The 13,632-nt window shown below is 35.6% G+C and overlaps 3 protein-coding genes and 1 long non-coding RNA gene across 10 annotated transcripts; 3 read left to right on the forward strand and 1 right to left on the reverse strand.

The window, feature by feature from the left end:
- On the forward strand, window positions 2,909-9,757 carry LOC104781807 (F-box/LRR-repeat protein At3g58980-like). Of its 7 annotated transcripts, none has more exons than XM_019244883.1 (17): window positions 4,341-4,615; window positions 4,741-4,876; window positions 5,051-5,123; window positions 5,241-5,286; window positions 5,404-5,472; window positions 5,564-5,638; window positions 5,754-5,807; window positions 5,914-6,243; window positions 6,346-6,441; window positions 6,566-6,673; window positions 6,779-6,834; window positions 6,910-7,009; window positions 7,104-7,154; window positions 7,245-7,280; window positions 7,405-7,488; window positions 7,608-9,122; window positions 9,279-9,757. In XM_019244883.1, the coding sequence occupies exons 16-17, from the start codon at window positions 8,211-8,213 to the stop codon at window positions 9,447-9,449; spliced, it is 1,083 nt and encodes a 360-aa protein (XP_019100428.1). In that variant the 5' UTR covers window positions 4,341-4,615; window positions 4,741-4,876; window positions 5,051-5,123; window positions 5,241-5,286; window positions 5,404-5,472; window positions 5,564-5,638; window positions 5,754-5,807; window positions 5,914-6,243; window positions 6,346-6,441; window positions 6,566-6,673; window positions 6,779-6,834; window positions 6,910-7,009; window positions 7,104-7,154; window positions 7,245-7,280; window positions 7,405-7,488; window positions 7,608-8,210; the 3' UTR covers window positions 9,450-9,757. The 7 variants fall into 7 exon arrangements, with proteins under 7 accessions (XP_019100424.1, XP_019100427.1, XP_019100428.1 ...); XM_019244881.1 differs by having other exon boundaries at window positions 5,914-6,041; window positions 6,145-6,243; window positions 6,779-7,009; XM_019244884.1 differs by having other exon boundaries at window positions 5,914-6,025; window positions 6,145-6,243; window positions 6,779-7,009.
- LOC109132585 lies at window positions 9,815-10,872 on the forward strand. Its single transcript, XR_002037609.1, has 2 exons — window positions 9,815-10,085; window positions 10,197-10,872. It is a non-coding gene; the product is annotated as an uncharacterized LOC109132585 (long non-coding RNA).
- On the reverse strand, window positions 11,114-11,521 carry LOC104784171 (F-box/LRR-repeat protein At3g58900-like). Its single transcript, XM_010509232.1, has one exon. It carries the CDS (start codon window positions 11,519-11,521, stop codon window positions 11,114-11,116), a length of 408 nt encoding a protein of 135 aa, XP_010507534.1.
- Window positions 12,767-13,587, forward strand: LOC104784173 (F-box/LRR-repeat protein At3g58980-like). Its single transcript, XM_010509233.1, has 2 exons — window positions 12,767-13,494; window positions 13,584-13,587. Exons 1-2 carry the CDS (start codon window positions 12,767-12,769, stop codon window positions 13,585-13,587), a joined length of 732 nt encoding a protein of 243 aa, XP_010507535.1.

The following is a 13,632-nucleotide window of genomic DNA, read 5'->3' on the forward strand; positions in this document are numbered from 1 at the left end:
ACAATAAGCTCTCCTCTCACAAATTTACAAAACTTATTTACAGTTATCCACATACCTGAATTGAGTTTAATTAAAAAAAAAAATTTAAAGTAAAAATAAATTTGCAAAATTTAAAATAGTATCATTAATAGAGGAAAAGTCCACGACTTTACAAAATAAAAGCCCACTGCTTTTCACTTATCCAAATGGTGCGTTTTGAAAGTTGGGATTGATTCAAGAAAAAATGAGGCAATTTGTTCACTCTCCGTGTCTGAGTTCTTCTTTCTAGATTAAACTCTAAAAATCGTGTTTCTTCTAAACGGCCCGTTAACGTAGAACTAAATCCTAATCTTAACTACAACTCGTCAGCCAAAGAAAGATGTCACATTCTTACTCGAAGACAAGAGAAACAAAGCACATTCGAGAGAGGTCGTGAAAAAAAACTTAAAGAAAGATGTCACATTCTTACTCGAAGACAAAGATCTAAGTCTAACCTACCAACTACAAAACATATATCATAAAAACTCGTTTCCATCATTAAAAAAAAGGAACTTGAACCCACAAAGGACATAATATAGGAAGACTTCCGATAAGACTTGTCTGATTCTTCACAATAAGCTCTCCTCTCACAAATTTACAAAACTTATATTAAGTTATCCACATACCTGAATTGAGTTTAATTAAAAAAAAAATTTAAAGTAAAAATAAATTTGCAAAATTTAAAATAGTATCATTAATAGAGGAAAAGCCCACGACTTTACAAAATAAAAGCCCACTGCTTTTCACTTATCCAAATGGTGCGTTTTGAAAGTTGGGATTGATTCAAGAAAAAATGAGGCAATTTGTTCACTCTCCGTGTCTGAGTTCTTCTTTCTAGATTAAACTCTAAAAATCGTGTTTCTTCTAAACGACCCGTTAACGTATAACTAAATCCTAATCTTAACTACAACTCGTCAGCCAAAGAAAGATGTCACATTCTTACTCGAAGACAAGAGAAACAAAGCACATTCGAGAGAGGTCGTGAAAAAAAACTTAAAGAAAGATGTCACATTCTTACTCGAAGACAAAGATCTAAGTCTAACCTATCAACTACAAAACATATATCATAAAAACTCGTTTCCATCATTAAAAAAAGGAACTTGAACCCACAAAGGACATAATATAGGAAGACTTCCGATAAGACTTGTCTGATTCTTCACAATAAGCTCTCCTCTCACAAATTTACAAACCTTATATACAGTTATCCACATACCTAAATTGAGTTTAATTAAAAAAAAAATTAAAGTAAAAATAAATTTTCAAAATTTAAAATAGTATCATTAATAGAGGAAAAGCCCACGGCTTTACAAAATAAAATCCCACTGCTTTTCACTTATCCAAACGGTGCGTTTTGAAAGTTGGGATTGATTCAAGAAAAAATGAGGCAATTTGTTCACTCTCCGTGTCTGAGTTCTTCTTTCTAGATTAAACTCTAAAAATCGTGTTTCTTCTAAACGACCCGTTAACGTAGAACTAAATCCTAATCTTAACTACAACTCGTCAGCCAAAGAAAGATGTCACATTCTTACTCGAAGACAAGAGAAACAAAGCACATTCGAGAGAGGTCGTGAAAAAAAACTTAAAGAAAGATGTCACATTCTTACTCGAAGACAAAGATCTAAGTCTAACCTACCAACTACAAAACATATATCATAAAAACTCGTTTCCATAATTAAAAAAAAAAGGATCTGGAACTCACAAAGGACATAACATAGGAAGACTTCCGATAAGACTTGTCTGATTCTTCACAATAAGCTCTCCTCTCACAAATTTACAAAACTTATTTACAGTTATCCACATACCTGAATTGAGTTTAATTAAAAAAAAATTAAAAGTAATAATAAATTTGCTGGTTTAAAATAGTATCATTAATAGAGGAAAAGCCCACGACTTTACAAAATAAAGGCCCACTGCTTTTCACTTATCCAAACGATGCGTTTTGAAAGTTGGGAATGATTCAAGAAAAAATGAGGCACTTTGTTCACTCTCCGTGTCTGAGTTCTTCTTTCTAGATTAAGCTCTAAAAATCGTGTTTCTTTCTTCTAAACGGCCCGTTTACGTAGAACTAAATCCTAATCTTAACTACTACTCGTCAGCCAAAGAAAGATGTCACATTCTTACTCGAAGACAAGAGAAACAAAGCACATTCGAGAGAGGTTGTGAAAAAAAAAACTTAAAGAAAGATGTCACATTCTTACTCGAAGACAAAGATCTAAGTCTAACCTATCAACTACAAAACATATATCATAAAAACTCGTTTCCATCATTAAAAAAAAGGAACTGGAACCCACAAAGGACATAATTTAGGAAGACTTCCGATAAGACTTGTCTGATTCTTCACAATAAGCTCTCCTCTCACAAATTTACAAAACTTATATATAGTTATCCACATACCTAAATGGAGTTTAATTAAAAAAAACAAATTTAAAGTAAAATTAAATTTGCTGGTTTAAAATAGTATCATTAATAGAGGAAAAGCCTACGACTTTACAAAATAAAGGCCCACTGCTTTTTACTTATCCAAACGATGCGTTTTGAAAGTTGAGATTAATTCAAGAAAAAATGACGCAATTTGTTCACTCTCCGTGTCTGAATTCTTCTTTTTAAATTAAACTTTAAAAATCGTGTTTCTTTCTTTTAAACGGCCCGTTAAGGTAGAACTAAATTCTAATCTTACTATTACTACTCGTCAGCCAAATCATATTGGATCTATCACTCCAATTAAAGATACCCTTCGTCACTGACACTACCCATCGAATTAACTCTGACAATCTTCCAAAACGATGTCGTAAGATTGTTTCCTTTTGTTTTTTTTTAATTAATAATTTCCTCTTTTTCTTTAAGGCCTCCTCTCTGTTTATAAATACTTGCTCTCATAATCTTGTTTTAGTTAATCCTGAGAGAAATCAAAATTAGAACACAGACTCTTCAGACTTCAGAGAGTGAAAGAGAGCGAGATAGAGAGAGATGAGAGACCGTTCGATTGATTCTAATGGCGAGGTGAGAGCGAAGTAGTAGATTCAGAACACAAAAACGGTCGGCGGCGTGTTCTTACAGTAAAACAACATCAAACTGATCGATTGAAAGGTAAACGAGTGTTAAAAACGTAGCTAGCAGTACCAATCTGATTCAGCAAAGGCGACAAGAGAGCAAAGCAAGTCAGAGGTATTTTTTCTAAACCCTATGAATCGATTTGCCGATGTTTTGCTTTTGAANTTACAGTTATCCACATACCTGAATTGAGTTTAATTAAAAAAAAATTAAAAGTAATAATAAATTTGCTGGTTTAAAATAGTATCATTAATAGAGGAAAAGCCCACGACTTTACAAAATAAAGGCCCACTGCTTTTCACTTATCCAAACGATGCGTTTTGAAAGTTGGGAATGATTCAAGAAAAAATGAGGCACTTTGTTCACTCTCCGTGTCTGAGTTCTTCTTTCTAGATTAAGCTCTAAAAATCGTGTTTCTTTCTTCTAAACGGCCCGTTTACGTAGAACTAAATCCTAATCTTAACTACTACTCGTCAGCCAAAGAAAGATGTCACATTCTTACTCGAAGACAAGAGAAACAAAGCACATTCGAGAGAGGTTGTGAAAAAAAAAACTTAAAGAAAGATGTCACATTCTTACTCGAAGACAAAGATCTAAGTCTAACCTATCAACTACAAAACATATATCATAAAAACTCGTTTCCATCATTAAAAAAAAGGAACTGGAACCCACAAAGGACATAATTTAGGAAGACTTCCGATAAGACTTGTCTGATTCTTCACAATAAGCTCTCCTCTCACAAATTTACAAAACTTATATATAGTTATCCACATACCTAAATGGAGTTTAATTAAAAAAAACAAATTTAAAGTAAAATTAAATTTGCTGGTTTAAAATAGTATCATTAATAGAGGAAAAGCCTACGACTTTACAAAATAAAGGCCCACTGCTTTTTACTTATCCAAACGATGCGTTTTGAAAGTTGAGATTAATTCAAGAAAAAATGACGCAATTTGTTCACTCTCCGTGTCTGAATTCTTCTTTTTAAATTAAACTTTAAAAATCGTGTTTCTTTCTTTTAAACGGCCCGTTAAGGTAGAACTAAATTCTAATCTTACTATTACTACTCGTCAGCCAAATCATATTGGATCTATCACTCCAATTAAAGATACCCTTCGTCACTGACACTACCCATCGAATTAACTCTGACAATCTTCCAAAACGATGTCGTAAGATTGTTTCCTTTTGTTTTTTTTTAATTAATAATTTCCTCTTTTTCTTTAAGGCCTCCTCTCTGTTTATAAATACTTGCTCTCATAATCTTGTTTTAGTTAATCCTGAGAGAAATCAAAATTAGAACACAGACTCTTCAGACTTCAGAGAGTGAAAGAGAGCGAGATAGAGAGAGATGAGAGACCGTTCGATTGATTCTAATGGCGAGGTGAGAGCGAAGTAGTAGATTCAGAACACAAAAACGGTCGGCGGCGTGTTCTTACAGTAAAACAACATCAAACTGATCGATTGAAAGGTAAACGAGTGTTAAAAACGTAGCTAGCAGTACCAATCTGATTCAGCAAAGGCGACAAGAGAGCAAAGCAAGTCAGAGGTATTTTTTCTAAACCCTATGAATCGATTTGCCGATGTTTTGCTTTTGAAAGAAGGGTTTCCTTTTTTCGTAAGTGGGATCTTAATTAATGAGTTTGTTGTTTCTTTTTGGGTGAAACGAATCAGTGTCTGTGTCTGTGTTCGTGTTCCAACCAGGACCATGACTCAGATTTTCTCAAGGACGTACGAAGTAGATTCAGAACAAAAACGGTCGACGGCGTGTTCTTACAGTACTAACAACATCAAACTGATCGATTGAAAGGTATATATATATATATATATATATATATCTTTGTCTTTTCCACTTCCTCCAATTTTCTTTTGTTTCAATTTTAGATGGGAATGTGACTGAGATTTTGTCTCTTTGTCTTGGTCCGCTTCCTCGAATTTGTTTTCACTTAGGCTGGTTTTTTTTAACGAAGCTTCTTCTTTGCAGATAGGAGATATGCTATGGTTTGAAGAATGAAGAAGATTCAGAACCAAACAAAAACAAAAACCTTCGCCTTACGGTAACAACGTCAATCTTGAGTTCTTTTCATTGTTTTATTTGTTACTTCTCTTGTCTTGATGATGGAGATAAAATATATAATATGGTTCACTCTCTTTCTTGGCATGTATAATTTTAGGGACGACCGGCCCAACAGCAAGTCACCAACAATGGGAAAATTCTCTGTAAGTAAACACTTTGAGATCCTTATCATCATGATATTATTTCCATCTGTTTCAAGTTTTATGATCCCTCAACCAATAATAATCTATCTTTCTCTTTTATTCATTCTCTACTCTCAGAAGTCAGAATCCAAGATGAATAATATCTGGTGGAAGTATTGTTTTCGTGTCTTTCTTCTTCAACAAAAAGTATATATTCTTGGGGCTTACTGTGTGTTTCTTCAACTCTCATCTGAATGTTTTGCTTTCTTAAACATGACTTTTGTTGTTTCTTTTGGAGATTCTGTGAAACAGCCTTCCACAAAAACAAGTCATCACCGGAGGAGAGAAGAAGCTCGTTGTTGTTTTCCAACAAGTCAGGCAAGTCGTTCCATTACTCAACAAAATCACTCAATATGTTCGCTTCAGTAGTTCCCCATCCATATGTGAGACTGATATTTTTTTGGCTTTCTTGTTTGCTGCTTCTCTAGATGATGATGTATTTTGGATCAATCGATGGAACATAATCATCTTCTTATTGCTCTGTAAGTCATCTCAAAATCCTCTCTGCTTTTCTTTATTTTCTTCTGTTTCAAGCTTATCTATCTCCCTCAACCAGTAATCCTTTTGTTTTGTTTTTGTGTTTGTCAGACAAGAAGGTGCTACTGAAGTGGAACTCGACAAGGCACTTCAAACCAGAACTTTTTTGATTTTGAACAAAAAGGTACTTGTCATTGCCTCATGCAACAATTCCCTTCCACAGGTAATAAACAATTGAGGTACTCTCTGATTCCTTTTAACATTTTTGTTTTGTTTTGATTAAGTTCTAGGATAGTGCTGTTTTCCTTGTCTAACTGACCTTAAGAAGCTGCAAACTGCTAGAAAGATGGTTAATCTGCTGAGGTATCCGTCTGCACTCAGGCCAAAAAACCAGTCACAGCTGTCTCAAGCCAGTGACAGTCATCAGAAAATTGTGAAAAGGTACATTCTTAATTAATAATTCTGATATCCAAGTCTTGTTTCACGTTCCTCTTGTAATAGTTTTTGTTTTTGTATTTTTGTGCGTTTATTGCCTCACTGCAGGGAAACGAGTTCTAAAAACATAGCTAGCTCTACCAAACTGATCCAGGAAAATAAAGCTATATAAAGGCAAAGCTAGATGATGCAAAATCAAGACAGGTGAGCTAAATTGTTACAAAATCAGCATGATCTCACTGTATGGCTGAAACTCTTTCGTCTTCTTCATTGATTTTAATGTGTTCATTTCGTTTTTTAATGTGTTGATTCCCTTCTTTCACTGCAGGGAAAGAAGTGTTGAAAATAGCACTAATTATTTTCAGGAAAATCAAAGCCATCACAAAGGCAAAAGCTAGATGATGACCTAACGATAGAAAAAGCCTCTTCTTGCTCTGTAAGTAATCTCAAAATCCTATATTTTCATTGGTCCTTTGTTGCTTCTCTAGATGATGGAGATATATAACTATGGTTCACTCTTTCTTCGCATGTACAATTTTAGGGATGACCGGCCCAACAACAAGGCAACAACAACAACAACAATGGGAAAAATCCTCTGTAAGTAAACACTTATTAAGAGATCCTTATCATGGTTCATCAAATCAAAGTCATCGCAAAGCAAAATCAAGACAGGTGAGCCAATTATTGTTTCAAAATCAGCAAGCTCTTCACTCCATAGCTCCAGCTTTTGCCTTCACCACAAACAAGTACACCACATCTGCCATAATTCAAGGTAAAATAGTACTAAATACCTTCCATCAGAGATTACATTCTGTTTCACGTTCCTCTTGTAATAGTTTTTTTGTGCATTTATTGCTTCACTGCAGGGAAATAAAGTTCTCGAAAGGCAAAAGCTAGATGATGAAAAATCGAGACAGGTAAGCCAAATTGTTACAAAATCAACATGGTTCACTCGTAATCTCACTGCATAATTGAAACTCTTTCCTCCTCATCATTGATTAACGTAGATTCTCTCAACAACAACAAGAACGGATAAAACCTCTGTAAGTAAACTCAAGATCCTTATCATGATTTTATTTTCTTCTGTTTCAAGTTTTATCCCTCAACCAAGCATTGTTGATGAGTAATAAATATCTGGTGGAATTACATGTTTTCGTGTCTTTGCAGGTGATGGTCAGAAGAGGACGTTGTTTTCATGGCATTTCTTCAATTCACATCTGATTTGAGGAGAAACTCCACAACGAGAAAAAGGTAATTATTGTTGGTGTTTCGTCAACTCTCATCTGAATGTTTTGCTGTTTTAGACAAGAGTTATGTTTTTTTATATATGGGATATTAGTTGATGGGTTTTTTTGCATTTCTTTTTGGAGATTCTGTGGAACAGCTCGTTACAAAAACAACTCAGGCAAGAAGCTTAACCGTCGATGCAAAGACCCCATTGCTGATTTCGAACAATTCAGGCAAGTGGTTCTATTACTCATCTAAATCACTCAATACATTCACATCAGTTCCCCATCCATAAGTGAGACTGAAATTTTTGGTTATGTTATTGGCTTATTGCTGCTTCTTTAGATTTTTGGTTATTTTTGTATGGAATGGAGGTTCACTTTCTTCCCATTCATGTTAAGGGTAATGCTGAATTATGGCCCCAAAAATGGAAAGCCCACGAATTAAGAAAACAGCAAAAGGCCCTTTATCTAACCCTTAGCGTTTTCAATTTTTCATCAAAAGGCAAAAACGCAGCGTTTTTTAGAAAGTATGCAAACCTTGTTGATCTAGAACGTAACAAGAAGAAATGAAGCAGTTTCTTCTCTAGTTCTACCTTCACTCTCCATCTCTCTCTCTGGGTTTCATAGATTAAGTTCTTACTTAATCTTTTGTTCTAAAATCGTGCTTGTGGATTTCATCATCTTCATTGAGTTTGTGGTTTGATTGGAACGGATTGGTTCGCTAGGGTTTTAAAGTCCAAGAAGATGGATCATATCATAAGCGATCTACCAGATGAAATTATTAGGCTAATCGTGAGTTTTGTTGCTGCAAAGGATGCTGCGTCTTTGTTGGTTACCTCAAGGATGTTTGGGAATCTCTATACCATCATACCAGATCTTGTGTTCGATGACACATCTAAGTTTCATGGGACTTTCACGGATTTCGTTAGTGAAGCAATGGCTCGGCTGGAAACTAATACGTGCATAAGGAGGTTCTCTTTAAAATCTGAAAGGGGTCTTGATCCAGATCGTATCAACCACTGGCTACGTGATGTGTTAAATCATCGTGGTGTCATGGATATTGAAATTTGTATATATGGTGGTTATAGATATAATAAATTGCCTTTAGAGTTCTTCACTTGCAAGACACTCAAAAAGCTGAAACTAGGGCGGGATATTGTTATTAGTGTGCTGCCTCAGAATGCTTTGCTACCAAGCCTTGAGACTCTCGTTTTAGACTCCGTTCGGTTCTGTAACCCTGTTGATTGTGCGTTTAAGGCGTTTCTTTCGGCTTGCCCTGTGCTTAAGGAACTAATCATTGATGGTGTGTGCTGGGAAACTTGCGAATGGTCAGGCATCATGTCTAGTCAAAGTCTTCAAAGACTTACTATTGGTCGTGAACTGTCAGGTTTTGATGGACCTGATCCACAGTACATTACTTTTGATACTCCAAGTCTTACCTACTTAGACTACTGTGATTTTGTCCCGGATGGGTATGCAATTGTTAATTTCGAGTCCCTTGTGGAAGCTAAGCTCAATCTTCTTGTGATGGTAAATCGCCAATGGGATTGGGAGTTTGCAGATGATGGTGATATCTTGTCTAGCAATGCAACAAATCTGATTCAAGGGATAAGAAATGTCCAGATCCTGGAATTATCATCTCCTTATACTTATGAGGTAAGAAGTGTATCATTGTTTCTCTTTGACTATTCTTTTTATATTTCTTGTAGTTGGTAATTACAGTTTCATACAATAATAGAGCATGTATAGGTGAACAAAGCTAGCATTTTAGGGTGCATAGGATGTTGACTCGTTGATTTGATTTGGTTTCAGATGCTTTACTTCTTCCGTGAGGCAATTCCAGTATTTGAAAAGCTACATCATTTAATTATGACGCATGATGATGCGGGATTCTGTTGGAGATTTCTTCCATTTCTGCTAAACAAGGCTCCAAATCTGAAGACTAGCCATGGGCATTCGGGTACTCGGGTCGGATTCGAGTAAGAACGGATCGGGTTCGGATTTTTCGGGTAGAGGAGTTTAGGACTCAATAGGGTAAACAGAAAATATCGGTTCGGGTTCAGTTCGGGTCTTACCGGGTTCAGGTCGGTTCAGGTCTAAAATTTCAGAACCTATAAATACCCGAAAAAATCGGGTATCATCCGGGTTCGGGTTTTTTTGTACCCGATTACCCGAAATTTAACCCGATCACCTGAATTTTACCCGATTACCCGGAAATTTTAATGTTAAATATTAAAATTAAAAAATTTTAAAATTGGTTAATTTTTAAAAAAATATAACTAAACATTTCAATATAATTTTGGTTATTTTGAGTATTTTAATCTAGGAAAAACTAATATTTTTGAATTTTAAGTTGTATCTTTGAATAAATGTTATAAAATATATATATATATATAACTAATATTTTATGTATATTATTTTATTTCGGGTTTGTCGGGTATCCATTCGGTTTTCGGTTCGGTTCTGGTTCCGGTTCTTCGGGTTTAGGAGATTAGGACCCAATAAGGTATTCTACCGGTTCCGGGTTCGGATTCGGGTCCATATTTTCGGGTCGGTTCCGGTTCGGGTTTTCGGGTCCGTTTTTTTTGCCCACGCCTACTGAAGACCCTTGTTATCAAGGTATGACAATGTATTTCCGACAAACATTAATTTCCAAAACCTCCTGATGTATACTTCTATATATATATATATATATATATCTTCAATCTCAAATCCTTCCTCTTGCTGCAGTGTGGATTGCACTGTCTTGAACCTGACAATGTTGAAGAACCTCACTTTGCTGAAGAAGCTGATAATGCTGAAGAACCTGATTATGTTTGCCAGTGTTTGTTGGGATATTCTTGTCTATTGACATGTCCAGTAGAGGTCTTGGAGATAACTCTATGGTATGGCGGGACGACTGGTGGGTTGCAGCAAGTAAAACATTTCTTAGGAAAGTTGCCACGTCTGGAGCTGCTGAAAGTTTATACTTGGAGAAGAATAAGAGATAGTGAGAAGTTAAGAATCCACGCTTATATTCAAATGTTTCCGAGAGCTTCATCCAACTGCAGGGTCCAGCTCAGTTTTATTTGAAAAAACTAGTAGCTCAAGCATGAAGAACAAACATTGGTCCTCCTAGTTGCTTAAGTCTGGTGGAACATGAATCGGTTTGTGCACATTCTTGGTCACGTTTTATCTCTAGTTACTCCCTGTGAATCTTTTATTAACTGGACTCTCCTAGTAATCTTCAGTCTGATTCTATCTCGTTTCTAGGCATGATATGTGAATTGTAACTCAGTGTGCTTCGATGGTCATGTGAACTTCAGTCCCACGTGAGAAAGATTTAATCAAAAGGCGGATGGTTATTTTTGTGGAAGTTTCAGGATTGTACTTTCTAAAAAGCAGATGTCGAACGCAATTGGGACTATCTCGAGTTTGAAAAAGATTTGCGCTGTCTTTTATACATGAATATATATTTAGGTTTAATAAAAGACAAGACAACAACTTGGTAATCAATCAAAAAATCAAAACGGCTTCGTAGAATTAGTCCCTCCTCACTCGATTGGATCTTTGCACGTGATGTTGTAGATGACCATTGCGGTTGCGGAGAAAGCTTTGCACTTGAAGAAACAACAACGTATTATTGGCTACCGAGAGATTGATCGGAACTAATGATTAACAACCTTGAGCTTGCAGTTTGGTGAAGCTTTCGGGGCCATCTCCAGTGCCTTGGAGACTTCAAAACGATCACATCCCTCCTCTATGAAGGAGTCACATTGTAGTACGATGATCACTTGTTCAAGTACAAGAACTCTGCTCACAAACTCTCTGAAACTAGTCCTTGGGCATTCTTCGGGACTTACACAAGGCATAAAGATGGAGTCATCAAAATCAAGACTAGGTAGCAATGTAAACAAGTCTCGCCATCTCTTCTTGGACAGAACAGATGTCAAAGCTGCCTCTCTTGTCGAAAGGAAAGACAAGATGTGAAAAAGTAGATCCTCTGGTAAGTTGCTGATTGCATCTCCTTCTTCCTCATCACTCTTCTTCCTCCTTTGACATCTATCTCTGTTCATCTCTGTACCTCTCTAAATCTCTAATGATCTCTTCGTTGAATGAGCGGACTTTTTTATAACTCCCAAACACGGCTATTTATTCATAAACGAATTAGGACTTGTGCTGTTATTTTTTTTTTTTTTTGGGTAGGGAGGATTTATCCTGTTCTAAAACAAAAGCCAATTAGTACATTTCTACCAAAAAAAAAAAAAAAGCCAATTAGTACATTTTTTTGCTTTACACTAAAATATCTAATCTCTAGAGATGCTGCCTTAAGCAATGGAGAAATTTATTAGTTATTTAAGTAAAAAGAAAATCTTATAAATTAGTTGAATTCTAAAACTCGGAAAGAGTGAGAAAAAAAAAATAAAAGAGAAATTTCAGGAATTTAATAAAATAAAAAGTTAAAACCTCTGTTTAAAAAATCCCCGCCTAGCACCGATTACGCCCTGTAAAATTGCTAGGTCCACCCCCTCCGTCTCGATTAATGACTAATCCTCGTCTAACATTTATTATCCGATTACACCGTCTAACCCGATTAATTCCTGCATAATTTTGTATATACCGATTATTTTTAGAGCCAAATATAAATCAAATATATATATTTCTGTTATTTAGACATTTAAATTAAAAGTTTATGATGTTTTACAATAACTAATGTACAAACTTTTAATTAAAATCATTATTTTTTTTTCTTAATATTACGTTTTTATATTTTTACCGTAATTTTAAAGACAATACTATAGCTTTATATTTTATTTGATATTTTTCTTTTTACATAAACATAATTATACATATATTTACTACTATATATTTTTAATTTACTATTAATTTAAAAAAATAATCCAAAAACTAGTCTCCGAATAAAACTATTATAGTTATACTATCAGTTAATATCCGAATTAGACTTTAATTGCTGATTTAATAAATTCTTTCCCACATTATAAACGAAAAGGCTTTTCCGAAAAGCCCACGACGGTTTCTTAAAACAACAAATAAAAGCCCAAGATTTCCACTAATCCAAGCGATGCGTTTTCATCAAAAGGTAAAAACGCAGCGTTTTTAGACACCTTACTGATCTTAATCAAGAAAGCTCGGATCAATTCAAGAAGTGAAGCAGTTTCATCTCTTCTTCACTCTCCTTCTCTGGATTCTCTTCTTCTTGATTGAGTTTCGAAATCGTTATTTTAGATCTCATTATCTTCGTTGATTTTCTGGTTTGATTGGAACGGATTGGTTCGCTAGGGTTTAAGTGCGAGTAGAAGATGGATCGTATCAGCGATCTACCAGATGAACTTATTAGTCGAATCGTGAGTCTTCTTGCTGCAAAGGATGCTGCGTCTTTGTTGGTTACCTCAAGGAGGTTTGGGGATATCTACAAAATCATACCAGATCTTGAGTTCGATGACAAAGCTAAGTTTCAGGGGACTTTCACGGATCTTGTGAGTGAGGCATTGGCTCGGCTGGAAACTACTACGTGCATAAGGAGATTCTCTTTGAAATCTGAAAGGGGTATTGATCCAGATCGTTTCCACCACTGGCTACGTGATGTGTTAAATCATCGTGGTGTCATGGTCATGGATCTTGAACTGCGCATAAAGGGTAATAATGGATATACGTTGCCTTCGGAGATCTTTGCGTGCAAGACACTCATTAAGCTGAAACTAGGGATGGACATTGTTATCACTGTTCTCCCTGAGAACGCTTTGCTACCAGCGCTTGAGACTCTCGTTCTTGACTCCGTTCGGTTCTGTAATCCTGCTGATTGTGCGTTCAAGGCGTTTCTTTTGGCTTGCCCTGTGCTTAAGGAACTAACCATCGATGGCATGTACTGGGAAACTTGGGATTGGTCTGGAATCGTGTCTAGTCAAAGTCTTGAAAGACTTACAATTGGTCGTGCACTGACAGGTTTTGATGGGCCTGATCCTCAGTACATTACTTTTGATACTCCAAGTCTTACCTACTTAGACTACCTTGATTATGTCCCGGATGGGTATACAATTGTTAATTTCGAGTCCCTTGTGGAAGCTAAGCTTAGTCTTCTTGTGATGGTAAATCACGAATGGAATTGGGATTTTCCAGTTGACGGTGATATCTTATCTAGCAATGCAACAAATCTGATTCAAGGGAT

The sequence above is a fragment of the Camelina sativa genome, chromosome 4, assembly GCF_000633955.1.
Source record: "Camelina sativa cultivar DH55 chromosome 4, Cs, whole genome shotgun sequence".
In the NCBI taxonomy this organism is placed as follows: domain Eukaryota; kingdom Viridiplantae; phylum Streptophyta; class Magnoliopsida; order Brassicales; family Brassicaceae; genus Camelina; species Camelina sativa.

What these genes read in the sequence shown, in the direction of transcription:
- LOC104781807 (XM_019244879.1), top strand. Translation starts at nt 8,211, where the DNA reads ATGGATCATATCATAAGCGATCTACCAGATGAAATTATTAGGCTAATC. An exon ending in CATCTCCTTATACTTATGAG is followed by an intron (nt 9,123 to 9,278) that starts GTAAGAAGTGTA and finishes ATTTGGTTTCAG; the next exon opens with ATGCTTTACTTCTTCCGTGA.
- LOC104784171 (XM_010509232.1), bottom strand. Translation starts at nt 11,521, where the DNA reads ATGAACAGAGATAGATGTCAAAGGAGGAAGAAGAGTGATGAGGAAGAA.
- LOC104784173 (XM_010509233.1), top strand. Translation starts at nt 12,767, where the DNA reads ATGGATCGTATCAGCGATCTACCAGATGAACTTATTAGTCGAATCGTG.